General features: G+C 43.5%; 1 protein-coding gene across 2 annotated transcripts in view; it reads left to right on the forward strand.

Moving 5' to 3' along the window:
* ARIH1 (ariadne RBR E3 ubiquitin protein ligase 1) overlaps positions 1-27,624 on the forward strand; it is a 2,944,219-nt gene that overhangs the window by 1,790,480 nt on the left and 1,126,115 nt on the right. For both annotated transcript variants that reach the window (XM_044077451.1, XM_044077453.1), the window contains exon 8: positions 12,202-12,244. In XM_044077451.1, the coding sequence (XP_043933386.1) occupies positions 12,202-12,244 (43 nt within the window). The remainder of the gene's footprint in view (positions 1-12,201; positions 12,245-27,624) is intronic.

Below are 27,624 nucleotides of genomic sequence, written 5' to 3' on the forward strand. Positions count from 1 at the left end.
ATCGAACTGGTCCCCCCCAAATCAGTCTGGATCAGGCGTTTGCTCCAGGTTCTTTTTAGTGCCAAAAAAGACGGGAGACCTCCGGCCCATTTTGGACCTGTCAACCCTAAACCTGGCTGTCGCCAAACAGAAATTCTGGATGGTCACCCTGCAGTCCCATTCTACCTTATCTTCGAGAATGCAACTGGATGTGATCGATAGACCTCGCAGAAGCTCCAGGAGATTTCTTCGCTTCCGGCTGGGAGCCAATCCTTTCCAGTTCAGAGCCCTACCCTTCGGTCTCACCACAGCCCCCAGGGTGTTTACCAAGGTAATAGCAGTCGTAGCAGCTGACCTGAGGCTTCAGGGAATTCAGATATTCCCTTACCTAGATGATTGGCTCCTCGCTGCTTCCACAAAACGTCTTCTTTGCCAAGCCAGAGACTCCTTCCTTTATCTTGCAGACCAGCTAGGGATCACTATCAATGTTTTCAAGTCCCTTTTGGACCCAGTGCAGATATTTGACTTCATTGGGCCACGGCTGGACACCCTTCGACTGAAAGTCTTTCTTACTCCAGACAGGTTCCAGTCTATGGGCCCATATATCCATAGTTCTTGGCCCGAGGTTACCCAAGGCGGGCGACGTTCTTGGAGCCCTGGGCTCTATGGCTGCAGCAGTCTCGATCCTCCCCTGTGTGCATCTTCACATGCCGGTTCTTCAGTGGACTCTAGCCGTACAGTGGTCTTGGCTAGATATCCCCATGGAACATCCAATTCAAATCAGCAAAGCCTGCAGAGCGTCACTCCTCTGGTGGCTCCAATCCCCAGAGATCGCAGCGGGACGCCCATTTGTTTCACCCACAGCCCAAGCCACAGTGACCACAGATGCCTCCCAGCTCAGGTGGAGGGGCATTATCTGGGGAGGATTGTCCAAGGCACGTGGTCCCTGATCGAGACCAGATTGCGCATCAGTGTTTTGGAGATGAGGGTAGTGTTTTTAGCGTTGCAAGCCTTCCACACTGTTCTACCTCTGGGGACTATTGCAATTCAGTCAGACAAACATGTCAGTTGTGTGGTACATCAACAAACAGGGAGGAACCGGATCTTACCCTATGTGTCGTGAGGCCATGGGAGTGGGCGATCACCAGCAGGTTTCTGATTGCAACGCGCATCCCAGGACGCTCCAACATTTTAGCGGACAGATTGAGTCTGGCTATTCTAATGCCATACGAGTGGTCTCTGAAGCAGATGATAGCGGAGGAGATTTTCCTTGCGTGGGGTCAGCCTTGCTGCGATCTCTTCACATCTTCCAACACAACGTGCGACAAGTTCTTCGCTCTGATTCCCTCACCAGGGTATCACTCCAGAGATGCTCCAGTCCATGCTTGACTTCCCGGGTTGCTTTATGCTTATCCCCCGTTACCACTCATTCCAAAGTTTCTTCAGAAAGCTTGCCGACTGGGGTGCAAAGTGATCCTCATTGCCCCATTCTGGCCTAGTCAGGTGTGGTTCCCCTTACTCTGGTCTCATGTTCTAGCTCCTCCTTGGGTTCTGGATCCCTGCCCGGATCTCATTTCTCATCCCTTGGGCACTTCGCCACCCAACCTGGACAGTCTCAAGCTTGCGGCTTGGTTGCTCCAGTTCCCTTGATTGCCAGGACTCACGGTCTTTCATCTTCAGTAAAAGCTATTCTGGTGGCGTCTCACAAGGATTTCACTAGGAAGATTTACTGCAGTAAATGGAAACGATTCTCTATTTGGGCTTCTCAGAGAAACCGGAGTCCTTTTACAGCCCCTGTTCCTGCAGTGTTGGATTTCTTAGCCAATATTTGTCAGCAAGGGGCTAGTTCCTCCACTGTGAAAGTGCAACTGGCAGCTATTTCGAATTTCCACGTCAGCAAAAACATGAATGCCCTGGCCTCTTCTAGACTGTGTAAGGCTTTTCTTAAAGGCACCTTTCTTTTGTGTCCTCTTATTAAAGACTCTGTTCCTCCTTGGGACCTTACCTTGGTTGTCCAGGCTTTAGTTGCTCCCCCCTTTGAACCTGCAGCATCAGTAGATTTGAATTTCTTATCCTGGAAGACAGCATCAGTAGTGCCTTTACATTGGCTAGGAGGGTTTCTGAGATTCAGGCTTTTGTCTGCCATGCACCCTTACTTGATCTTTCATAAGGACAAGGTTTCTCTCCGCACAAATCCTTCTTTCTTACCAAAAGTGGCTTCTGAATCAAGCATTAATCAAACAATTAACCTGCCTGTTTTCTTTCCAAACTTTCAGAACAAGGGTGAATATAAACTGCATTTGCTAGATGTTCATAGACAACTTTGTTTTTATTTGCATAGAACAAAGCCCTTCCGTAAGTCTGACCAGCTATTTGTGTCTTTTTCTAAACCCTTTCTGGGTAAAGCCATCTCCAAGATTTCCTTAGCTAGATAGATTACACAATGTATTTTGCAAATTTACAAAGACAAAGGTCTGCCCCCACCTGGTCATATTAAGGCTCATTTGACCAGATCTATGGTGACATCTGCTGCCTTTTGGTCTAGGGTTTCATTGGATGACATTTGTGCAGCAGCAACTTGGGCAAGGTCACATACCTTCATTTCTCATTGTAAGTTGGATTTGATCTCCAGAGAGAGAGCATCCTTCGGATCTGCGGTGCTCAGGAATATCCTTCCATGAGGGCCTCCCAGGAGTTTGAGTAGCTGAGGACTCTGTCCCACAGGTTGCAGATTAAATGAAGTTAACTACTTCAGATAAAGAAGTTATGTACTCACCATAACGCTCCATCTGAGTAGTTACACTTCATTTTTCTGCAACCTTCCCACCTTCCTTCCCCTGAACCTTCTAATGGTTTATTGTAAGTTGAGTTGCTGATTGGTTGAGTAGTGGCAAACTCGATCTGAGGGAAGGTAGGAGATGGTGATGGGTTATGGGTAAGGGGGAGGAGCTCTGAGCAGATGTTTGAAAAGTTGCCGGCTCGTATCAGATATGGATCCGAATACCCACAGGTTGCAAAAAATGAAGTGTGATTACTCAGATGGAGCGTTATGGTGAGGACATCGCTTCACTCCCAGTGGACAGGCTCCAAAAGGTCAGATCACAAGTAAACCATATAGTTCAGAACAAAAGTGTTCCAGCAAGCCTCATCCTACAAATGCTGGGCTCGATGGCAGCTTCTGTAACTCTAGTTCCCTTGGTCAGATATCACATGCAAATTCTACAATGGCTTCTAGCCTCACAATGGTCGTTAATGAATCAGCCGATGTCATACCGCATCTTGATCACCAATCGCTGCAAACAAGACCTCTCTTGGTGGCACCATTACAGCAAACTTTTTTGGGCCGTCCTTTCATCCTTCCACAGCTCCAAGCCATAGTGAGCACGGATGCTTCCCAGATGAGGTGGGGGGTGGCATTATCTGGGAAGGACTGTCCAAGGCACTTGGTCCCAAAAGGAGGCCAATTTGCACATCCGTGTTCTAGAGATGAGGACGGTGCTCTTGGCATTGCAAGCATTCCAAGATGCCCTTCCCTTGAAAACAGTGGCATTTCAGACAGACCACATGTCTGTGGTCTGGTTCATCAACAAACAAGGGTGAGCCAAATCTTATGCACTTTGTCGAGAATCCCTCAGAGTCTGGCAATGGGCAATTTCTTCCAACCGCTTTCTCATGGCAATACACATTCTGGGGAGCTCCAACGTGATAGCAGACAAACTGAGCAAAACAATTCTAATGCCTTATGAGTAGTCTCTCCTGTAGTGAGAGAGAAGATATTCCATCGACCTTGCTGCAGTCTGTTCGCTTCCGCCCTGAACAGCAAGTGTAGCACGCACTTTGCCCTAATCCCCCCTCTGGGAGAGTCACCCAGAGCAGCTCTTCTCCACAATTGGCCCCCCGTCTCCTGTCTGCCTTTCCCCCAACTCCTGTGTTATACCAGTTTCTAAAAAAAGCCAAGAGGTCAGAGAACACAGTAATTTTCATTGCTCCTTTCTGGCCTCGACAGGTTTGGCTTCCCTTCATATGGGCTCATCTGCTTCAGAAATCTTGGATTCTGGACCCAGCTCCAGATCTATCATCTCATCCAGAAGTTATGGTTCATCTGACTCTCCAACATCTCAAGCTCACTGTGTGGCTTCTCCATTTCCCATGATTGCCAGACATTCTTCCCTTTTTTCATCCATCTGTCAAATAATTTTGGCCCATCACAAACCTTCTGCTAGAAAACTGTATCATAGTAAATGGGAAAAATTTCCTATGTGAGCTCTTAACAGTGATTTGGACCCTTATACAACTCATGTGCACAAAGTGTTGGATTTTATGGCTGTTCTTTATCATTCTGGCTCGTCAGCTTCTACCATTTGGGTCCATTTAGCCACGATATCTAATTTCCATATTGGTTTCAAGGGCTCTTCACTTTTTGTCACACAGACTTTGTAAAGCCTTTTTGAATGGAATTCTAATGTTAAGGCCTCCATTTAAAGAGCCCACTGCCCCATGGGATTTACCCGCAGTTCTACAGTCTCTTACTCTTTCCTCTTTTGAACCATCAGCTACTTGTGACTTAAAATTTCTGAGTTGGAAAACTTTGTTTTTGTTAGCTATTACTTCTTGAAGAAGAGTATCAGGAATTCAAGCCTTGTCCTGCAAACCTCCTTACATAATATTTCACAAGGACAGGGTTTCCCTCAGGGCTAAACCTTCCTTCTTGCCAAAGGTAGTTTCGGAATCTAATGTCAGTCGAACCTTGCACGACCTACCAGTCTTGTTCTCCTAAGTTTTCCAATAAGGGAGAGTACTGTCTACACGTACTAGACGTTCACGGGCAGTTGTGTATTTATCTTCACAGAACAAAGGATTTCAGAAAATCTGACCAGCTATCTGTTGCTTTTTCTTCACTTTCCTTAGGTAATCCAATTTCCAAGGTTACCTTAGCTAAATGGGTCAGAGACTGTATCACCTTTATCTATCATTCAAGGGAACTTCACCCACCACACCTGGTGAAGGCCCACTCAACTAGAGCTGTAGCAGCTTGTGTTTTTTCATGCCTTAGCTTCATTAGATGACATTTGTGCAACAGCCACAGTCACCTCCTCTTACCTTTATCACTCATTACAAACTGGACCAAGTCTCTAGGTGGCGTGCATCATTTGGCTCGATGGTGCTCAGGAATATTCTTCCATGAAACGTCCCAAGAGGATTATGTGAAGATTAACATCCGATAAAGAAGTTATGTATTACCATAACGTTCCATCTGTGTTGTCGATCTTCTCTATCAGAGGGAATAGGATTTTTTGCAGTAGTGGCCTTAATGCCCTTGGGTCCCTGTGAAATGGTCTCAGGATCCGCAGTAGGATTTTTAAAGAGGAACTTGTGAGAGTCAGGAACCCTGTAATATGTATCTGGTTTTCTGGGAGCAGGCGGTAAGGAGTCAGGGGTCAAGCTAGACTCTGAAAAGGCATCATCAACAGTGTTCAGTACAGGGGGGATAGCTAAAGACCTGTGTTGGGGCAGGAGTAAGAAATCCCTAAGCCTCTTTTTAGAATCAGAGTAAACCTGACTTTCCCAGCGGAAATGCTCCCTAAGAGAAAAAAGAAATGTTAGCTGTACAGAATGCTCTGACAGCCTTCAAGGACCACATTCTTCCAGGACAATTAATGGTTAAGATGGACAACACCTCTGTTATGTGGTACATAAGCAAGCAGGGGGGAACCCACTCATATCCTCTCTGCAGACTAGCCATGGCTCTGTGGAACACAGCCTTGAGCTACCAAGTGCACTTCCAGGCTCCGTTCCTGCCAGGAAAGCTAAATACACTGGCAGACGATCTAAGCAGAAATCTCATGGACCCACACGAGTGGAAACTGGAACCAAAGGCATTCAATATGTTGATAAACAAATGGGGGGAGCCCAGAGATAGACCTGTTTACCTCCCTCCAGAACTTATCAATTAGACAAATTCTGTACAAGGACTCCCCACAAACAAGCTTGGAAAGTGGATGCCCTGTCCTTCATCTGGAAAAATCTATCAGTTTATGCATTTCCTCCTCTGCCTCTCCTCTCCAAGGCACTAAAGATCAAACAGGACAAACCAAGGACAATACTGATTGCACCAGACTGGCCACACCAACAATGATACCCCCTGTTACGCATTGTTTCACTGCTGGCATCATGGCACCTGCCTCAGATCCCTACCCTGCTGTCCCAGCAACAGGGCCAGATTCTGCACCCTCAGCTTCAAACCCCGAACCTGGCAGCATGGCTACTTACCTGATCTCTCCGTTACCATCCCTCAGTAAACAAGTGTTGGATGTCGTTCTGGAGGCAAGGAGGCCTAATACTAGAAAATCTTATGCTGAAAAATGGAAAAGATTCTGTTCCTGGAGCCAAACTCAGGGGATGGGCACAGCAGCGCCCAATTTACCTGAGATTCTTCAATACTTAACTGAGATGCTTCACAAGGGCCTTTCCTTTTCCTCCATCAAAATTCATGTCTCAGCCATTTCAGCTCATTACAACACGGAACCACCCCTCTTTTCCCATCCACTGCTCAAGCAGTTCCTCAGTGGGGCCAAAAACTTAAGACCACCCAGGAGAGCCCTACTCCAGCCTGGGACCTTAACTTTGTAGTGGAAAAACTTACTCTACCTCCTTTTGAGCCAGCTGCAAATGCAGAGTTGAAATTCCTTTCTTGGAAAATAGCCTTCCTTTTAGCCATCACTTCAGCAAGAAGGGTGTCTGAATTACAGGCCCTTATGGCAGTGGAGCCTTTCATCATCTTTCATGCAGACAGGGTGTTCCTCAGGACCAATCCCTTCTTCATGTCCAAGGTAGTATTCATTGTGGCTCTTAATCAGTCCATTCATTTGCCAACCTTCTTTTCTAATCCACAGAACAAAGTGGAACCTTAAATGTGCACAGACAACTTAGATTTTACTTGGGCAAGACTAAACCACTCAGGAAATCCGAACAGCTGCTGGTGGCATTTGTTGCAGGGGCAGAGGGGAAGGCCATTTCAAAGCAAACCATTTCTAAATGGATAGGCCGTTGCATTCATTTCTGCTATAAGCACCGTGGAAAACCTATCCCACAGGGGATAAGACCAAATTCAATCAGGGCTGCATCTGCCTCTACGGCCTTTCTCGGAGGTGTCCCTATCAGGGACATCCTAGAAGCTGCTACCTGGAGTTCTGTACATACCTTCACCAAGCATATTACCATTTGCCAATTTTCTCTAAATCCAGAGCTGGTTTTGCCACTGCAGTCTTGCAGGGCCTTATAGCTGGTCCTAATGCTATCTAAATTCCTCCTCTCATCCTTGGCTTTGGGAATCTACCCAAATGTGTTGACTGCAACAGTGAAACACGAAGAACATAATGTGGTTGTGTACACTTACCATAAATGTAGATGCTCGAGTGTGTTCACTGTTGCAGTCCTGGTTACCCTCCCTCCAGCCCCCTGATTTCTTTTGGCTATACCTCTATTCCTTTTTACTATGCTTAAAAGCTTTTTGGTGTATTTGCTTTTTTGTTGGAGGTATAGCCTTGTTTATATATATTTAATTGCTTCCCATTAGGGGGGGGCACCTGACATCTGGGGCAAGAAAAAACTGATGTAATGGGGTCAACTGCACCCATGACTACCTGACGTCATGGAAGATGAGAAGGCAACCGACGCAGGACCCAAGACATTGATAATCAGTCCGACTGAGGGCTACTGCAAGCAGATAACCAAAATGTGATGACTGCAACAAGTGAATACACTCGAACATCTACATTTATGTTAAGTGTACACAACTGTACTTTATGGTAAGACACAACTTCTTTTTCATACCAGCTTTTCATTATAACTTATTTCAGTAACTGCATTCTTAATTTTTTATGATTACATTATTGCTTACTAAACTGCCATAATAATGCAAGGCTAGGTCTTGCGCAGTTCAATACTTACTACCAGTAAACCCTACTAAGTACATCATTCCTGTGAAGTACAGTATATAAATATTTCCTGTTAGGTTGCTGAAATGCCAGTTACTGTTGTCATTGAAAAGGAGAGGAAAGGGGAAATGCACAAGGGGAAAAAATAGAAAACTGAGAGGTGTGATGGTAGGTACAGTATTTGGGGGATAAGACCCCCTTTTATTTACTTGAAGAAAAAACTAATGAAGCATACATTATGCAGATGAAGACTGGGTGTGGGATGATGATGTTGGATGTTTGCAGGGATAAAGAACCACATCACAGTACAGGCAAACAAGTGGTTTTGCGCACACAAGGGGTGTGCCATTGTTTGGACCCACACTCACATACACAGTGATCAAAATGGGAAAGAATGGACAGTGTACAAAGCATGGGACAGAGCATCTTCAGAAGGTGTTCATAACCATTTAGGGGTATAAGATTGGGGTACTGGGTCAGAGAGGGGGGTGACAAGCTTCCATAGAGCACTGTCATCAGCTATTGATCACATTTAGGCACTGCCAGGTGGTGACTTGTCCCTTGAGCTGAGGCCTATAATTGTGGGCCTCTGTTTGGTCAAGGCATTAGCCTTCCTGACACTTCACTGCATCCAGTACTGCAGCCTCAACCATCCGTTGCAACTGTGGCTGGTTAACCTGTGGTGAATTGTGGGCATCCATCTGAGAAGTGTCTTTTGTCTGTCTCTGTTGAGCAGCCCACTTCTCCAACATGCCTTAGAAGCTGTCAGCAGTGAAGGTGTCTGAGCCTGTCATTCTACCTCCTCTTCATCAGGTGGACATACACAGTGGAGACAAAATGGGACAAGTACCATAAGTGTGACATTATTATAATTTACTGAATTGTAAGGCAGATTGTAGTAGTATTTTTTCTTGCAAGCAGCCATTCTTGCCACCACTTTCTGTATAGATGCATTTCCTAATGCACTGAAAAATAAACATGCAAACATTGTTAAGACCTCCTTGAGGATTGCACATTTATCTTTAGAGGAATTCATGCATATAGTATACATCAAGATGCACTTTTTGCTCTTCAGTTTCCCACTCCAGCAAGCTTTCTGGACAGCAGCACTTCAGGTCATCTTATGGCATTGCTTTCCAAACAACTGGATACTTTTTGCCTTGATCAGCATGATGCAGAGGCTGTTTTTAATGTCGTCTTTTTGGAAGGGTTCCTATGGACCCAGAAGCTGCTCCTTGAAGCTGATGCAAAGGAAATGATTATCTTTGTTTCCTTAACACACCATTCAGGAGCCTTGTGCTTGTAAATAATGCCAGTCTTCTGTGCCTCACAGAATGTCAAACACCAGCTGGTTTACACCGTTGTGGCAGCAAGTCATGTAATACACAGAACCATGAAGCTCATGCTGTACAAGCAATCAGCCTGACATGTGCAATGATTGTGCAGTACTTCGTCTCCTGCAGTTGTCTTGGGAATCTGAGAACACAGCGAGAATAATGGCTGTGCCGCTCATTGTGGCACTGCCACACAAAAGTGGAATTAAGTGATTTGTAGTCATTCATGATAAGGAATGTCATAGTCTGCAAAAAAGGCTGAATTTGCTGAGCTTAGTTTGCTGTCTCCATTTTATCACCAGTATTTTGAGCCACATGGTACTGTAATCAACATTAGGTGACTTTCTCATAAACTATAGATATACCTGTTTTATCGGTAAGGTGTATATTGTCCATTCAAACTACTCGCATCTCATGCTCGCAGCTGAGCACACTTTTGTATATTTGATTGCAAGAGACTCATTCACAAATTTGATCTGTAAGCATGCGTACTTTGAGTTGGTGTACTTGGTGTTTGGGAATATGGGGGCAGTGCTCTTGTAGTAGGGTGTGTGTACAGCCAGCTTACCTCCTGCAGAAAAGCACTGGTAGCATACTGATGATCACTAGTACAAGCAGTTTTGAGTGATTAGCCCAAGGTAGTGAAATGCAGGCACGAGGTAGTCAATCTAATGAAGCAGGTTCCCTTTGTAGCATATTATAGGTGATCATTATGGTATTTTCTATGTTATACATTCACTGTTCGAACCAGTGATAGGTAGAATGTAAAATGGCTGTCTGGAGAGGCTGCTGATTAACTTGCCTTTGCAAAGTTTGTCAGTAATCTTTAGCTGGAAGGCATGATGACGCTAGTGCCTTTGCCGCTTCTGGGCTAGGAGAAACCCTCAATAGTTGTTGCATGTATGGCTGAAGGTAGTGGTGCCCCTGTGACTGAACTGGTTGAGTGCACACCATCCCCTGTGCTGGAGGAGTATCCCATAGCTGAGAGTTGTATGAAGATATCAAGCTGTGGCTAAAACTCAAGCTATGGGGGGGGGGTGCATACAGCTTCCTCAGTGAGCATACACATCACAGGCCAGCAGCAGAATTTGCTGGCAACCCAGAACTCTAGGAACAATCCAGACTGTTTAAAAGACTTAACGTAGCAACAGTATTAAACATTATGTTTTGAAAAAGTTCAAGATACAGCTGAAGTGGGTATTGTTGTCAGACATAAATTTGGAAGTGGATGTTGTTACCAGAGCTCTGAGGACATATTCAAAAGGAACATCATGCTAGGAGACTTAATACATATCACAAAGACACGCTATGTGATCCAGCCGTCAGAAGATCTGTATTCTAGTTTTCTTTGTACCACATGACCATGCAAATCACTATGCTAGCTCATTGACCTTAATTCATTAACTCCTGCTGGCAGGCAGTTAAAAAGATTGTTGCATTGCTTACTGTGCCAGCAGGATAGACAGCAGTTACCTGGTGCTCAGAATTAAAATAAATAAAATGTGATAAAAATCTTCTCAGTTACAATGTAAAGCAGATTTTTGCTTTTCTTGTTCAACTAAAGTAATTTTCTCACTTTTAAGCTCCTTACTCAGGGTACGGAGTATGTGTGGTCTGCCTTTCAAGTGCCGTAGGATTAACTGAAACATAGCAGTCCGTATAACTAGCACTGCTGAAGCTGCAGAATGGTCATCACAGTAGGTGTGAATGCGTTAAAAATATGTATTCGTGTACATCATTCCCAAAGTTCTCATTCCATGGAGAGTTTTCGATGAATCGCTTTATAGCCTGATTACAGTTTTTAAATTTGTTTAAGGATGTAGCTTACTGTCCCTAGCTGAGCAGAGTAGGACTTTATCAGGTGTCCTATCTCTGTGCATACACTGAAATTTATTCACAGTTACTTGTATCTTTGCCAGATTTTGCAGTCTGGAAATAAATACTGACATTTCGGCTTCATTTAGTGAGTTACTTAGCCTGAAAACGAGAACAGCTACATAGTTATTTTCCGTTATAACTAATGTGGTCTTTATTGCGCATTTAGTATGGTTTTATTCATTGATTCTTGTGGGCGACTAGACCATGCCTTAATGTTTTATTTGTTGCTCCCTCACCCACTTGGAAACCTTGATTTTTTTGTTGGCTATAAAAGATGATCTGATCTTCCCATTTCATCTTCCAGTATCCTACTTTTTTGACTTGTGCCTTTCTTGACCCCTGTCTCTCTTTTCACCCTGCTACTACTTTAAGACCTTTAGACTTACTACTTCATCAGCATAAATTAATTCACGTCACTGTCAAAGCTTCTGAGCTAGTAGCAGTGATTTGCACTGTTGATTGATTTGCTAACATTTTGGGAGATGTGATGGACTACAGGAGGAATCAGTATTAACCATTCTGTGTAATGTAAGTGTAGCAATGTTGTGTAGAAAGTATCTCACTGGATTTCCATCCACAACCACTTTTTCCCATTTTTGCACATGGGGTCGGGGTGTCACTTCAGCATTTAGCCCTGCCACGGTACTTCTTCCACAGCACACACTCACACCTGTGGGCCAGTTCAATCTGTCATTTAGAACCCCCCACCACTGTTACAAGTCTACCTACTGCATGTCTTAGGAATGTGGGAGAAAACAGGAGCACCTGGAGGGAAACCCATGCAAACTCAGGAAGGACATGCAGACTCTGCACAGACTCTCCCCATCTGAGAATCGAAGCTCTGAGCCTTTGCTGTGAGACGACAACATTGTCTGCTGTGCCACTGTGCTGCCCCAATATCTTGCTGGATATGTTAGTTCAAAAAATAAAACAAGGTGTAGCTTATTGTATCTTAAACAATGTTGTGCCTTCTTTAGCTCATTTAACTTGTTGGAATATTAAATTTTACTTCTGAACATTTTCACAGTGAGGTGGTACAGATTTTCTGACAACTTTTTTTTAACCACTTTTAGCTTCAACTGTGGGGAGAATTGGCATGATCCTGTTAAATGCAAGGTGAGTGACTATGAAAACTTGAACATGCATGTGTACAAGAATAATGTATATTGCTTAGTTCTTCAGAAGATGTAGTGGAGTTTGTGCTGGATTTTGTTTCAGGATTAAAACAACTGAAAGTTTATGTTGTGTTATGTTGTATATCAGTGGTGGCAAACCTTTTGTGGTCAGTATGTCAAAAATTCAGAAAATGCCTTTTTTGACTCTGCTGGCATGTCACCCCCACCCCCACATAAAAAAAAGAAACAATTCTTTGCATATTCATTTATTTAAAAAAATACAGTCCAATCGTGTGCTGCTGTGTATTATAAAAGTAAAAGAAGAATTGGTGACTTACAATAGAGAAAACAATATGCGCACTGATACTGGGCTTAAAATAGAGCACCAAAAAATTATCCTTCTTTTAATAGTAATTTTGAATTGAACTGAAAAATATGGAACACATTGCATTTAATTTGATTAACATCAGTTAATGACTTTTTTTGTTTGAGTTTTAATAGATAAATGCAGGGTCACATATTTCTTGTATTTTTGTTCATTCAGTTTTTTTTGGTAACTCAGGTGTTGGTGAATGCTGGTATGTCTCCCAAAACGTCATGGCATGTCACCTTTGACACGCCTGTCATAGATTCACCATCACTGTTGTATATTGTAATCTTTTGAGATTTTTCCTCTCTTACAAGTGTAACTAGTTTCTTAAGCTCATATTAAAGCCAGTGGTGAGTATGATCATCTTGGTCAATTCTGAGTGGAAAAAAAGAGGTTGAAGCCAGGTTATTGATTCCGTCCATCTGCCTTTTGCACATTGGAGTAAGGTTGTTTTGAATGCCTGTCTTATATTTTACTTTGCAGTATGTTTTAAGGTCATGTGTTCCATTTGTCTTGCCTTTATTAAACTAGTATCAGGAGCTAGGCTGTTCTGTTGTAAAAAAAAATACTTAGAGAGATCCCCAGAACCACAACTGGGTTTAATTGAAATTATTCATTAGAAAATAAAGCAGAAATGCTTTTAAGTTCACACATTCTCTGTTCACAGTGGGATGCATGAAAAGTTTGTTTCATAGAGCTTTGCTTCTTTTAGTAGTTTTGAACTTTTTGGTCATCTGTTTTAGTAGTAGTCGCCTCTGTTTTGTGATGCAACTGCTGTCAGATTTTTTTTATGCTTTGTACATCTGTTTTGATGAACTGTCCCTTCCCCCACAGCTCTAACAGGTGTTCCCATTAAAATAGCCTTTGTCTGGTTAATAAAATCTGGTCATAAGCAATAAGTATTTAAAACAAAAATTTTGGGAATGTAACATAAATGGATGTTATAGTTGTAGCAATTTTTGTTAAACAGTGCCAATTAGAACCTCTGCTTTGGATGCAGTACAGATAAGAGCTTCCTTTAGTGCTTTATCTGTGTGGATAAAGAAAAGTTAATTTAAACTATTTTAGGGCTGATCTCCTATGGCAACTGATATAAGAAGGGTTTGTTTTAGTGATTTCGGTTTGCTCTTGCCTGTTTACATGCAGAAATAAAAAAAAAATCCTGTGAGTGTTTTTTCCATCCTCTCCATGCTGTTGGCTGTGGAGAGCTCCAAGGTTTCCTTGGCCAAGATGTGAATGATCAGTAGTGATCAAAATGTGTAACACTGGGGGAAAGTAATGATAAGAGTTAAAATTAAACTACATGCTAACTGATTTTTAGACCAGTTTATGGGTAAAATCAGCAGACGTAGTGAGTCACTCTGATCATGTTGTTTCTACGTCAGTTGAATGAGCAGAATGTAATGTAAAGTTGTAATGACAGATGCCTGGATTGTAGTCCTTCAGAAGAAAAGAAATTTGGAGGGTAAATCTGGTGAAAAAATTAGTCCCCCCCCCCCCCCCCCCCATAGAATAGCAGGTGTGTTGTACCTTTAATAAGCATTTCCAAGATCTGTTTGTACAAATAAAAAACAAGCACGTGTTACCTTCAGTACCATTTTGAAGGTGCAGCCAGAATGTTAACATCCATGTGTATATCTAATCTGTTTATAAGTTAGTTACTTAACCACATTTATGATGTGTTTGCATACAATAAAGCTGCTTGAATAAGAACCCACGATGCTTTCTTCTTTTATCCTGACCTGGTGAGTGACATGGTGTCAGAACTGGGATTGCAAAGACTATTCTTCAGAGCCATGAGGTGCAGAGGTAATGGTGAAGGCAAACTAAAAGAACCAAGAGCAAAAAGGGTCAGAGACAAGTTAAAGGTAAAGAGAACACCACAAATGATTTATTTATTGAAAGAGGTAAAATGCAGCATTACAAGGGCACAAAAGTATTGTTAAGCAAATGAGAAATAGAAAAGAGCTCATTGATCAGATGAAATGTTTGAAACCACGTTATTTGATAAAACGAGCATTAGAGAAGTGCATAAGGTTCAGAATTGCCTCAGAATTGTAAAACGAGTATGTTTAGAGTTAAAACGAGCACAGGAAAGTACAATGGCCATGAAAAGAGATTAAATGAGCGCAACAAATATAACACAAGGGCATAAAGAGCACATTGAGATTCGGTGAGTGAAACAACTATAATAGTAAGAGCAGAAAAGGGCACATAGAGTATAAATAAAACAAAAGCGACAATGTGTTTTGGGTGAATTGCTGTGTTTGGTACAGATTGCTACTTTGCACTGATTGAAGCCTTGTATAGCATAACTAGAGTTGTTCAGAGTATCTTAAAGTGTGTAAAAGTGCTTCCAGTGTGTGCTTATTACTGTGCATTAATTCCAAAGAGTTTTTTGTGTGCAAAGTGCAACTATTTCCTGAAGTGCAGTCAAGTGAAGCCATTTCGAAAAGTTTCTTGTGCCTCGGTGTGTCTGTTCACAGAGTGCCACCATTACAGAGTGTATCTTGCACTATACAGAGTTGTTTTCAAAGTGCAGCAATTTTGGGGAGATTACAGTGTACTGTGTATTGTTTATTCACAAAGTGCAGTTATTGTGAGGTGTTTCTCACTCTGAGCTTCTTCTGTCCAATACATTCGCAAACTCCAGTTACTTCGAAACAGTTTACTCGCTAATTGCAGTTACTTCGAAAAAGTTTATTCATAAAGCACCATCACTTTGAAACAGTTCATTCGCAAATTCCCATTACTTCTAGAGAGCTTATTCGCAAATCGCAATTACTTCAGACAGTTAATTCGTAAAGTGCCATTGTATCGAAATAGTGTATTTGCAAAGCACAGTTTTTTATTTTTTATTTATTTTATTTTACATTTGTTGACCAGGCTAGTCTAGCTGGATATATGTCAATTTTCAGTAGAGGCCCGGGGAGAAAAGCTCCAAGTATTAATACATAGTTTAATAAAAAGTAATCATAAAAGTAATTACAGCTAAAATAGTAAGAAGGAAGTCAAGTAAAAAAAAAAGTTTTTTTGTTTTTTTTTTAATAATTTTTTTTTGAGGAAATTGGGTGATTAATAACACAATAGTCTTACACATAAGTGAGATATGAAATCCTACATATGTCATGGGCAAAGCATAGTACTTTTTATAAAGTAACATAATTAGAAAGCATAATGAATAGACTGAGGATAAAGTAAGAAAGGAAGAGAAGGAAAGATAGGAAAGGTATCTGAGTTAGTATAGGATGAGTTTATGGATTTAATTATCTTCCTAGGGCTAAATAAAAGAGTTACTTTATGAAAGAGAGGCAGAATTTACACCTATGAAAGAGTGGAGAAACACTCAGAGATAACTAGTCAGCGGGTCAGTTCACTATCTTAATGTATAGTTGAGGGGCTAGGAGACCTCAACTGGGTTATTGGGTAAAGACGGGAGAGAGGGGAGGGTAGGGAGACAAGAAAAGGAAGAGCAAGGCTAGTCTGGGTTAGTGCAGGGGCATATCCATTTTTTATTGAGATACTTTGAGATTCTTCTTGAAAATAGGAAGAGAAGTCAGAGATGAGATATCAGAGGGTAATTTGTTCCATAGTTTTCCAACTGAGTTGGAGAACAAGCTATCTCCTGCAGCGTTATTAGTTGTAGTCCTGTTGATCAAAAGTTTGTTAGAGGAGCGTAGATGTTGCAGGTTATAATAAGGGGTAATACGGCTGGTGAGTATTGGAGTTTTAGTGGGTTGGTACAGGGTTACTTTGAAATGTTACTTGCCTTCAGCTTCTATTGCTCAGTTTTTCACACTGTGCAGCTATTCAAAATGTTTCTTAAAATGACGATAAATGACTTTGGCAGTAAATTAAGTGGCTTTGGCACTACAGCGATTACAAGACAAAGGCTCATACAATAAAATAATAACTGAGTTTAGCATTTTGCCTTTGCAAGATAAATAGCTCATAATGGTAAAGAAATAATTTCTAAGCAAGTGGCTTTACAGTCAAGAGATTTCAAAGTGTTGCAGTGCCCAGGAAACTTATTTCATGAAATTCAGTTATATAGAGGCTTGTTGTACTGGCATAAATTTCAAACACATGTATACGTGTATGTACAAGTGTGTGTGTTCGTGCATATTTGCAAGAGTTTTCACTGAGATATATCAATATGGCAGAAAGATTTTGCAAGCCACAACCACTTGTGTTTGATCAGAACATTGCAGAGAATTGGAGAACATTTGAGCAAGAATATGATATATTCAAGCAGCTTATTCTGATAAAGATGCACATACCAGGGCATTCGTTTTGCTGCACCTAGCAGGGTCGGAAGCCATTGACAGGGAGCGTTCATTTGTCTATGCACCAGCAGTGTATGAAGGTGAAGGAGAAACATGTGTTGTTGTGCAGGCTGAATCAAGGGAAGACCCAGAGTGTTTAAAGCGCAAATTCAGAGAGATGTGTAACCTTCAGACTAATGTTACACTAGAGAGGCAGTTGCTTTACCCAAGAGATCAAAAGCAAGGGGAAGCTTTCACAGCTTATATTACTGATCTCAGAAACAAGGCTTAAATGTGTAGGTTTGGTGATTTAAAGGATGAGTTAATAAAGGACAGACTCGTGTGTGGTACTTTTCTCCATATTCATCAATGACCTACCCAAAGTCATCCTAGAAGCAATCTGTATTCAGTATGCAGATGACTCTACCCTTATCTCTTCTGCCACCACCCTCTCAGAACTACAATCCCTATCCCAAATCACCTTCAACAAAGTAGAGGACTGGCTCAATAATCGCTATCTCCTATTGAATCCTAACAAAACCAAGCTACTACTTTTCTCCCCCACCCGTAAATTCACATCACCAAATATTACAGTCTCATCCAACAGTGGCACTATTATCTTCCCAGACCCATCCACAAAACTTCTTGGTGTAATAATAGACAATAACCTAGCATTTGACACTCATATAGACAAAACCATTAAAACAGTTAACAAAAAACTAGGCTCCTTGTATAGGATTAAACAATTCCTAACCCCACCTGCCAGAACAACCATAGCTCGTACCCATCTCCTATCAACCCTTCTCTATGCCTCACCCATCTTCGTAAACCAAGGGAAATCAAACCTAAACAAATTAGCTAGCTGCTATAACAATATAGCTAGATTCGCCACAGCCACAGCCTACAGAACCCATCAGTGTCTAAATCGTAAAACACTAGACTGGCTAGAACTACCCAATCAACTACAGTACAACCAACTCATAGTTATTCATAAAATCCTCTACCAACCTAACAGTACACCCATTCTGACAAACATCATCACCCCCTACAGCAACCGAGCATCCCTCCACTCATCCAACAAAATGCATGTGCAATCTGCCAAAGCCAACAACTCAGCCGGAGAATCATTATTCTCCAACTCAGCTGGCAAAAAATGGAACACGCTCCCTCCAGATCTTAACACTATAGTCTCCTTACCCCAATTCAAAATATCCCTAAAGAATCACCTAAACAAGCATTGGCTATGTCCATGTCTAAACCCAGACTAACCCAATATACATACAACCCTAGTAGGTAAACTATGCAATATAAACAACTTCCTTATCCTATATGAATAAACTTTCTAAACCAAACCCACCCAGACTATTTATACTACTCAACAACCTTTAGAACGATACTAACTAAATCTAACCTAACTTGCTATCCTATCCTTTCCTATGCTTTGTTTCTAACTCCCTATCCTAACCATTCTCATACCTTGTTTTTTTTAACTCTTCTATAGGAACCTGTTTTCCTAGACATTCCAAGCACATGTTTTTTAACCTTCTACATCTAATTTCCAATAACTCCCCTTCTTAACTAACCACCTTTTTCTCCTGGTTGTCATTTATGACATCTAAGTATCATGTCATTCTATACTCTCATAACCTGTCCAATAATTTCTGCACATACTTCATGCTATAACTCTATAAAGATTTTAAACTTCAATGTAACCATGTATATATATAATCACCTGTTAACATTTTTACATTTTTTTTTCAGTGTAACCATGAATATTGATTGTCATCTTTTGTACATGTGGAGCTTTTCTCCCAGGGCCTCCTCTGAAAATGGACATGTATCCAGTTGGACTCTCCCGGTTAACAAATGTAAAATAAAATAAAAATAAATAAAATAATTAATAATGCTGCTGTGAGAAAGAGTTTGCTTTGTGACAGTGATTTAATGCTGAGTAAAGCCATTGAGATTTGATTCATGAAGTTATAGAAAAGCACACAAATATGCTTGCTAGTGATAAGAGCATGGTTTCAGTAGGCTCCAGAGCTCATCTAGCTAGCATGCAACATGTGACAGGCGAAAGCAGGCCTGAGCGCGTGGCAGCAGCAGCCCTTGGTGGATTTCTAGGTAAAACCTGTAGTCTTCTTGCACATTTCCAAGAACAGTTCAGTTAAAGGAGCATGCTCGGTGCAAAACCAAGGGCACCTAGTGCAAAATAAATGTTACTCAGTACAGCATGAGTGAATCAGCAAAACCCAAATCAAGCTTTATTGTTAATTGTCGCAATTGTGGTGCTAACCATGAGTCCAGAAGAGAAAAGTGCATGGCATTTGGTCAGCAATGTCATAAGTGTAAGAAATGGAACTGTTCAAAGATTTTGTAAATCAAGTAAGCCTTACACAGTTGCAAAGAAGGGTCAATCCAAAAAGCAAGTTAATCAAATGTACCTGCAACAGTCAGCTTTCTATGTGGATGGTGTATCAGTGATTGGTGAAAAGACTGATGCAGTAGATTTATTTATGAAGTGTTTTGAACTGTCTGGATCAATGCTAAGTCCACCGAGCTTAAAGTAGACATTGGTTCAAATTATAATGTCATGTCTGCAGATAGTTTTGCAAGGGTCAGGGCTGGTGAACAACTAAATGTGACTAGCTGTGCGAAACTTATAGCTTATGGAGGTGAAGAGATTCAAACCAAAGGCTCAGTAGTGCCTTCATGTTTTGTGGCTAAGAGCTGTTATAGCCTCTTGTTCTATGTGGTTCGAAGTGCTGTGCAGTTATTATTGGGTCTCAGAGACAGTTTGAAAATGAATCTACTTTCTTTTACCAAGGAAGTTCATCAAATAAGCACATATCCTAGTTCCAGCTTCACTGATGCTATGTTTTCAGTGTGTGCTGATGTTTTCGATGATAGATTGGGCAAACTTCCAGTTGTATATTCCATGAAATTGGACCCAGAAATCCAGTCCAGTGGTTAGACCAGCAGGAAGAGTTCTGATAGCTATGCAGCATAAGGTCAAAGCTCATTTGGACAAAATGGTGCAACAAGGTGTAATTTGTCCAGTTACAGAATCTACCAAAGGAGTGTTGTCCATGGTAGCAGCTCATAAAAAAGGCTGAGATGAAATCAGAATATATATTGACCCAAGAGATTTGAGTAGGGCATTTAAGAGACCGCATCGTCCCATGCACACAGTGGAAGAGGTTGCAGCCCTGATACTGAATGCCACTGTTTTTTCTGTCTTGGGTGCAGAGAGTTCATTTTGACAAGTGATGCTTGATCGCAAGTCTTCAATACTGACTACAATTCAGTACCCCATTTGGAAGATGCAGGTTCCTCAGTATGCCATTTGGAGTAAATTCTGAAGTCTTCCAGTGTGCAATGGAGCAAATTTTTTCGGGTTATCCATGTGCCATAATAGTAGAGGATATATTGGTCGGAGGCAATGGTGACGTAGAGCTCTGAAGTGCAAATTTAGGCTACCAGAAGTTACATATGTAGGTCATTTATTTACAGGTATGGGCTTAAACCAGATGCGTCCAAGCAAGCAGCTGTTCTTGAGATGCCAGCACCAGGTAATGTGCAAGCTGTACAGCATTTTCTTGGTTTGGTCAATTACTTAGGCAAGTTTATACCAGATTTCAGTGAGTTGACAGCGCCTTTGAGAGAGCTCACACCTACAAATGTTACTTGGTCATGGCTAAACCAGCACCAGAAAGCATTTGAAGTTCTTAAGCAGAAAATCACCACCCCACCCCACCCCACCCCCAACATTAAGATACTATGATGTCAACAAACCAGTAACTCTTTCCTGCAATGCTTCAAAATTTGGTTTAGGTGGAGTTGTTCGCCAAAAAGGCAAGTCAGTAGCCTATGCATCTAGAACACTTACCCAGACTGAGATGCAGTATGCTCAAATTGAGAAGGAACTTTTGGCAATAGTGTTTGCATGTTCCACGTTTCATGATTATATCTATGGTCGAGAAATCCAGATTGAAACTGATCATCAACCTTTGGTCACTATTTTAAAGAAGCCTGTGCATTCAGCTCCAGCGAGAGTACAAAGGATGATGCTCAGATTACAAAAGTACATCTTCAAGGTGTTGTACTTTTGTAATTTGAGCATCATTCTTTGTAACTCCAACTTCATGATGGTTTATATGAAAGGCAAACTTCTTTATCTGGCTGATACCTTATCCAGAGTGCCTAGAAATGCAACAGAACAGCTTCATGCTGAGAATTTTGACTTTGGTGTCATGAAAGTGTGTAATTTTTATACCACGAGACTTGAGCTAAGAGATCATACAATTAATAATCCAGTTTTGCAGAAGCTAAGTCACTATGTCAGTGTTGGATGGCCATCAAAGCAACCGAGTGTACCACCAGATGTGCAATCTTGCTTTCCTTACAGAGATGTGTTGTTGATGGAAGATGGCATTATTTTCAAAGGTCCTAAAATTGTTGTTCCTGCTTCCTTACAAGAAGAATATATCCAGATTTTGCATCATGGTCACCCGGGTTCTGAATCTAAGAGAAGAGCAAGATGACTAGTATTTTGGAGTTCTCTAGCGAAAGACATTGATAGAGTACTTCATGTTTAGTATGTAATAGAACTAAAGTGCATTTGCAAAGAGAGACACTTCAGCCAAGTCAAATTCCTGATCTGCCTTGGTCAATTGCAGCTACTGACATATTCGAGTAGAACAGTCAACATTACTTGGTACCGGTAGACTTATTCATATTGGTTCGAGATTGAATGTTAAGTTGTCAATCTCGCCTTCATTCTTGCTGGATGGGTTCGGAGCCGATCCTCGGCTCCGACTCGGCACTTGCTTTAGCTTGAGAACTCCTTTTACCAGCTCGAGGCAACCCTATATCCCATGATGCAAGGCGGAACTACCTCAGATCTCGTTTGCCGCTTTGCGAAGAGGTCTCCTTTTTTGCCAGCTGAGGTAAGTGAGTTTCAAACAGCTTTAGTCAGGGTTATCTCCCCTTTTTTCCTATTTCTTAGTGTTTAGTGTTACATTTAACCACCCTATTCCCCTTTTAGAAAAATTTTATACTTTATAAAAAGTTTTAAAATTTTTCAGTTAGGCCTAGGCCTTCCTTATTAATCCCTATCTGTGTGTCTGTGTTTGGGGATTAATTTGTGTGACTGTTTTTGTGTGTGTGTGTCTGTGTGAGTATTTATTACTCTTTTCTCATTAGACTATGTCTAAAGAGGTAAAGGTCTCGGGCTTCAAGAAGTGTGACTCGTGCTGTCAGAAAATGTCTCTGACAGACGGTCACACTTCTTGTGTTTACTGCCTGGGGCCTTTACACCTGCAGGACTCCTGTGCTTTGTGTCACTCTTTTAGCCAGCGAGTCCTGCAGGAAAGGAGGAACAAGCTAATCCTCCATGGCTTGCTAAAGCCGGAAGGTTCACCCACTAAAACTGGGTCCAGTAAGCCTTCCAAGCCATCCAGGGGTCAGGCTACAGCTTCCAAGCCTCCCCTGGTGGCTCCGACTCCTCGAGTCGAGATCGGCTCGGCGGAGCCGATCTTTCTCCTTCTAAGCTAGGGTCTGTTCCGATCGGTTCCGACACCCGATCTGCTGTTGCCTTGTCGGCTCCGGCTGGAGCCGACGCAGTATCCAGTATCGGAGCCGAGAAGCCTTCGGCTCCATCTGGAACCCATAGGACGTCGGCTCCGATGACTTCCTCCAAGAAGAGATCTCGGTCCCCGTCTTTGGAATCGATCCACTCGGCTCCGGGGTCTCCTCTTTTGTCGGAGTGGAGTCATCGGAGCCGATCTTCGAGATCTTCCAGGCTGTCTGACCACGATTTAGAGAGGGTGGTAAGCAGGCTGTTAAAGTCGCAGGCACTGGCCCAAATGCTCCATAGCCCGTCTCAGCAGACTTCGGCTATTGCTTCACCCCTTGAACTTCCTCCTCCGACTCCCCACCAGAGTTCAGAGCCGGAGCTTCTCGGGACAGCGACTGTTTCGGCGCCGGAGCCGATAAATCCTTCGGCTCCGTCGTCTTCGGCTCCGATCTCCTCCTTGAGACCTTCCTTGGAGGGATCCGGTCGTCGAGTTTCCCTGGTCGGCTTCGAGGGGGCTAGTGACATCGGACCCTTGTCCGACCCCGCTCTCCCTCTTGGGGCTTCGGCTTTGGTAAGCTCGGCACCGACATCGGCTTCGGAGCCTTCCCTCTCAGTGGAGCCGGGAATTCCTGTTTCCTCGGAACGGGGATATTCCTGTCTCCCGGGGAGGGGAGCCTTTGAGGTGATGAGGAGTGTCCTGGCTCCTGAGCCAGGTCAACGGTCCATCCCTCTAGCTCCTCCCTCTTCGGTGCCTGTAGACACCTCTTGCCAGCGTCTTGCTCTCAGGCCCAGGGATCCATCGCCCCAGGTTTCCCCATTGGGAATTTCCTCCTCTTCCGAAGTTTCACCTGATCCTGCAGGTGAACCCCCTCGGAAGAGGACGTGTAAGAGGAAACACACAGACTCCCCTGAGTCTACTACATCTGATACCGACTTAGATGAGTCGGAGGGTTCCCCACGATCCCCCTCTGAGGATGTCTCCTTTTCAGACATCCTTGAGCTCCTCAAACAGAGGGGGAATTGGCCATCCATTGATCCCTCCGAGGATGAGTCGGTATACCTGGAGGCTTTTGGATCCCGACCCTCCACCTCCTGGGTGTCTCCGCCTTTCGACCCACTTATGCAGGTAGTGGCTCGAAAGGCGTGGGCAGCTCCAGATTCTGTGGAACCTGTCCCCAGGAGGCCATCCAAGTTTATTACAGCCTCTACGGAAAAACAGTTTCTTTCCAAGGGCGTTTCTGTGGATGCTATGCTGGTGGCGGCCACTAAGAAGGAACTTGCGGATCCTTCAGTACCTGTCCATCCTCCTAACAAGGATTCTAGGACCATGGACAGGTATGGAAAGCGGATGTTTTCTTCAGCGACCTTTGCTATGCGCTCGCTGAACTACCTTTGTCACTTCACCAGGCTTCAAAGAGATATTCTCAAGGAACTAGGTGAAGTGGTCCAGGATCCTTCTGCTGCTGGGGCTCAAGAAAAGATTGCCTCACAGCTAGCAATCCTGAATTCCTTATCCAACTCCTCCATGCGGCTCATATCCTATGCGGCCGATGGAGCGAGCAGGACCGCAGGCACAGGAGTGGCTCTTAGACGTCAAGCCTGGATGCGGCTTTGTAATTTTGCGGACCCCTTTAAGGCGTCCTTCACCAATACCCCTTTTGATGGTTCGGCTTTGTTCGGACCTCAGGTGAAGGATACCTTGACCAGGTGTGAGTAGGACGGTAAAACTCTTTCTGCCGTTGGAGTCCATTTTTCCACCCCTTCTAGACCATATCCCAAGGGTCAGAAGGGAGGGAAGATGTGGTTCCGCAAAGCCCAAGGAGCTACACTGGACACACATGGTCAGTTTACCCCCAGAGGCAGAGGGGGTAACAATAATAGACGCCGCCATAGAGGCAGGGGGGGTCCTCAGAACCAGGGCAACAGGGAGTCTCTTCCTGAGAAGCCCTTTCAGCACCCCTGAGGTGTTGCCCAACTGTCCACCCTTGGAGGCAGTCGGGGGAAGGATTTCGCTGTACCCAGTAGCCTGGCATTCCCTTTCACAAGATATGTGGGTACAGTCGATCATATCCGAGGGTTACAAAATCCCCTTCGAAAGGTATCCCGTACCTCAACAATCCCTTCCAGACATCTCACCCGGTCAAAGGGATTTGGCAGAACAGGAGGTTTCAAAGCTCCTAGGAAAAAGAGCCGTCCAGACTGTTCCGGCAGACCAAGTAGGATCTGGCGTCTACTCGAGATTCTTTTTGGTCCCCAAAAGGACGGGAGATTGGAGACCAATATTAGACCTGAGCAGTCTAAACAGATTTGTCAAGAAGGCAAGATTCCGGATGGTCACGCTTCAGTCCATTCTGCCCTTTCTGGGCAAGGACAACTGGATGTGCTCTATAGACCTTCAGGACGCGTACTATCACATAAAGATTCACAGGCGCTCCAGAAGGTTTCTCCGCTTTCGGCTAGGGACCAGTCATTACCAATTCAGAGCCCTGCCCTTTGGCCTCACTTCAGCCCCCAGAGTGTTTACCAAATGCATGGCAGTGGTCACAGCTCATCTGAGACGTCAAGGATTCCAGGTGTTTCCTTATTTAGACGACTGGCTCCTCTCCGCCACCACCAGGTGTCAGCTTCTTCAGACCAGAGACTACACTCTGCAGCTTTGCAGGAGTTTGGGAATTTCAGTGAATTTCGAAAAATCTTCTCTGCGGCCTTGCCAATCTATCACCTTTATCGGCGCAGAATTAAACACAGTCAAAATGTTAGCCAGACTAACAGATCAAAGAATTCTGGACATCCAAAAATTCGTTCAGATTCTATTGCAGAGCAGCAAGGTCAAAGCCAGATTGATACTAAAGGTTCTAGGTCTTATGGCTGCGGCCGTTGTTCTTCTACCACTGGCTCGCTTCCACATGCATCTTCTGCAGTGGATGTTATTCACTCAGTGGTCATTCCACAGTCTTCCGATGAGGCACGAAATCTTAGTCACACAATCGTGCAGAACTCATCTGAACTGGTGGATATCTTCCCCTCTTCTTCATCAGGGCCGACCCTTTGTTCCCCCTCCTCCAGTTGCCACAGTTACTACGGATGCCTCTCTGATCGGGTGGGGGGGGCATTATCAGGGCAGGATGGTCCACGGGACGTGGCAACCCATAGAATACCATCTGCACATCAATGTCCTGGAGATGAGAGCGGTGCTTTTAACGTTGCAAGCCCTCAACGACTTTCTTCCCACAGGGACTATTGCAGTACAAACGGACAACATGTCCGTGGTCTAGTACATCAACAAGCAGGGCGGGACCAGGTCCTATCCGTTGTGTCGAGAAGCTCTCAGACTTTGGCAATGGGCAATCTACTCTCATCGGTTTCTGATAGCAATGCACATCCCCGGCAGATCCAACCTCTTGGCGGACAGGCTGAGCAGATCCATTCTCATGCCTCACGAGTGGTCTCTCAATCAATCTGTAGTGGATCAGATTTTTCTGAAGTGGGGCACACCTTGTTGCGATCTTTTTGCTACACCCCAAAACAAACAGTGCCCCGATTTTTTTCACCCTCTTTCCCCTACCAGGCCAACCCCTGAGAGACTCTCTAACCCAGGATTGGCCCCGGGGACTTCTGTACGCTTTTCCTCCCTTTCCCTTGATTCCACAAGTCATTCAGAAAGCCACCGTTTTGAGGGCCAAGTTGATTCTCATTGCCCCTTACTGGCCTCGACAAATTTGGTTTCCGTCTCTGCATCGTCACCTCCTGGTGCAGCCCTGGCATCTGGACCCAGTTCGGATCTCTTGATCCACCAGTCGGGTCAACAGCACCGGGCCATTCATTCTCTCAACCTCACTGCTTGGTTGCTCCACTTCCTTCCCTAGCCAGGCTTCCGATGATCTCTGATTCAGTCAGAGACATCTTAGTGTCTTCTTTAAAGTCGTCCACCAGAACTGTTTATGCTAGCAAGTGGCGACGTTTTTCTATTTGGGCAAATTCCAGGAATATTGATCCCTTTACTGCTCCTGTACATTCTGTTTTAGATTTCCTGGCTGAGGTTTTTCAGTCAGGATCTTCTTCATCTACAGTTAAAGTTCAACTGGCTGCTATTTCCAAGTATCATGTTGGCTTGCATGATAATAACATTATGTCTCATAGATTATGCAAGGCCTTTCTGAGAGGAGTTTTTCTCCTAAAGCCGCCGATAAAGCATCCTCCTCCGCAATGGGATCTAAATTTAATGTTGGCATCCTTGATGTTACCTCCCTTCGGAACCGTCTGCTTCATGTTCTTTGAAATTATTGACCTGGAAAACTATATTTTTACTGGCTGTCACTTCAGCAAGAAGGGTTTCCGAGATTCAAGCTCTCTGCATCCGTTCCCCTTACTTGGTTTTTCATAAGGACAGGGTATCCTTAAGAACGAACCCGTCCTTTCTCCCCAAAGTTGTGTCTCAAACCAATATTAATCAATCCATAGATCTACCAGTCTTTTTCGCAAACTGTTCTGACAGAGCTGAACAAAAGCTTCATTTTTTGGATGTCCATCGTCAGCTCAGGTACTATTTGCATAGAACGAAACAATTCAGGAAATCGGACCAATTATTTGTCTCCTATGCAGAAAACAGGATAGGTCTCCCAGTGTCTAAAGTGACCTTATCCAGATGGTTGTCTTCCACCATTTCCTATGTGTACTCTCTCAGAGGCAAGCAACTACCTTCTAAACCGAAAGCACACTCAACCAGGAGTCTATCCACTTCTGCAGCCTTTCAGGATAGACTAACCCATTGATACCATTTGTGCAGCAGCTACTTGGGCCACTCCTCATACCTTTGTCTCTCATTACAAGTTAGACTTGGCCTCCAGAGACAGGGCCAGTTTTGGTTCCACAGTTCTCAAGAGTCTGTTCCATTGAGCCACCCGGGATTCAGGTGCTAGGGACGCGGTCCCATCCAGCAAGAATGAAGGCGAGATTGACAACTTAACATTTAGAAGTTATGTACCTACCATAACGTTCCATGTTAGTTGTCTTCTCGCCTTCTTTCTTGCGTCCCTCCCACCTTCCCCCTGGCCTGGACAGATCTTGAAGAGTTCCTATCAGGTTGTTTCCTCCTGAGCCTTCATTAGAGGACTCTTTATTATGAACTTGGGTTTCCTAAATATGTTAGGTTAGTCCTTAGCAGGGTA

This window comes from Protopterus annectens, chromosome 7.part0 (assembly GCF_019279795.1).
Source record: "Protopterus annectens isolate FY-2018-M chromosome 7.part0, PAN1.0, whole genome shotgun sequence".
NCBI lineage: Eukaryota > Metazoa > Chordata > Ceratodontiformes > Protopteridae > Protopterus > Protopterus annectens.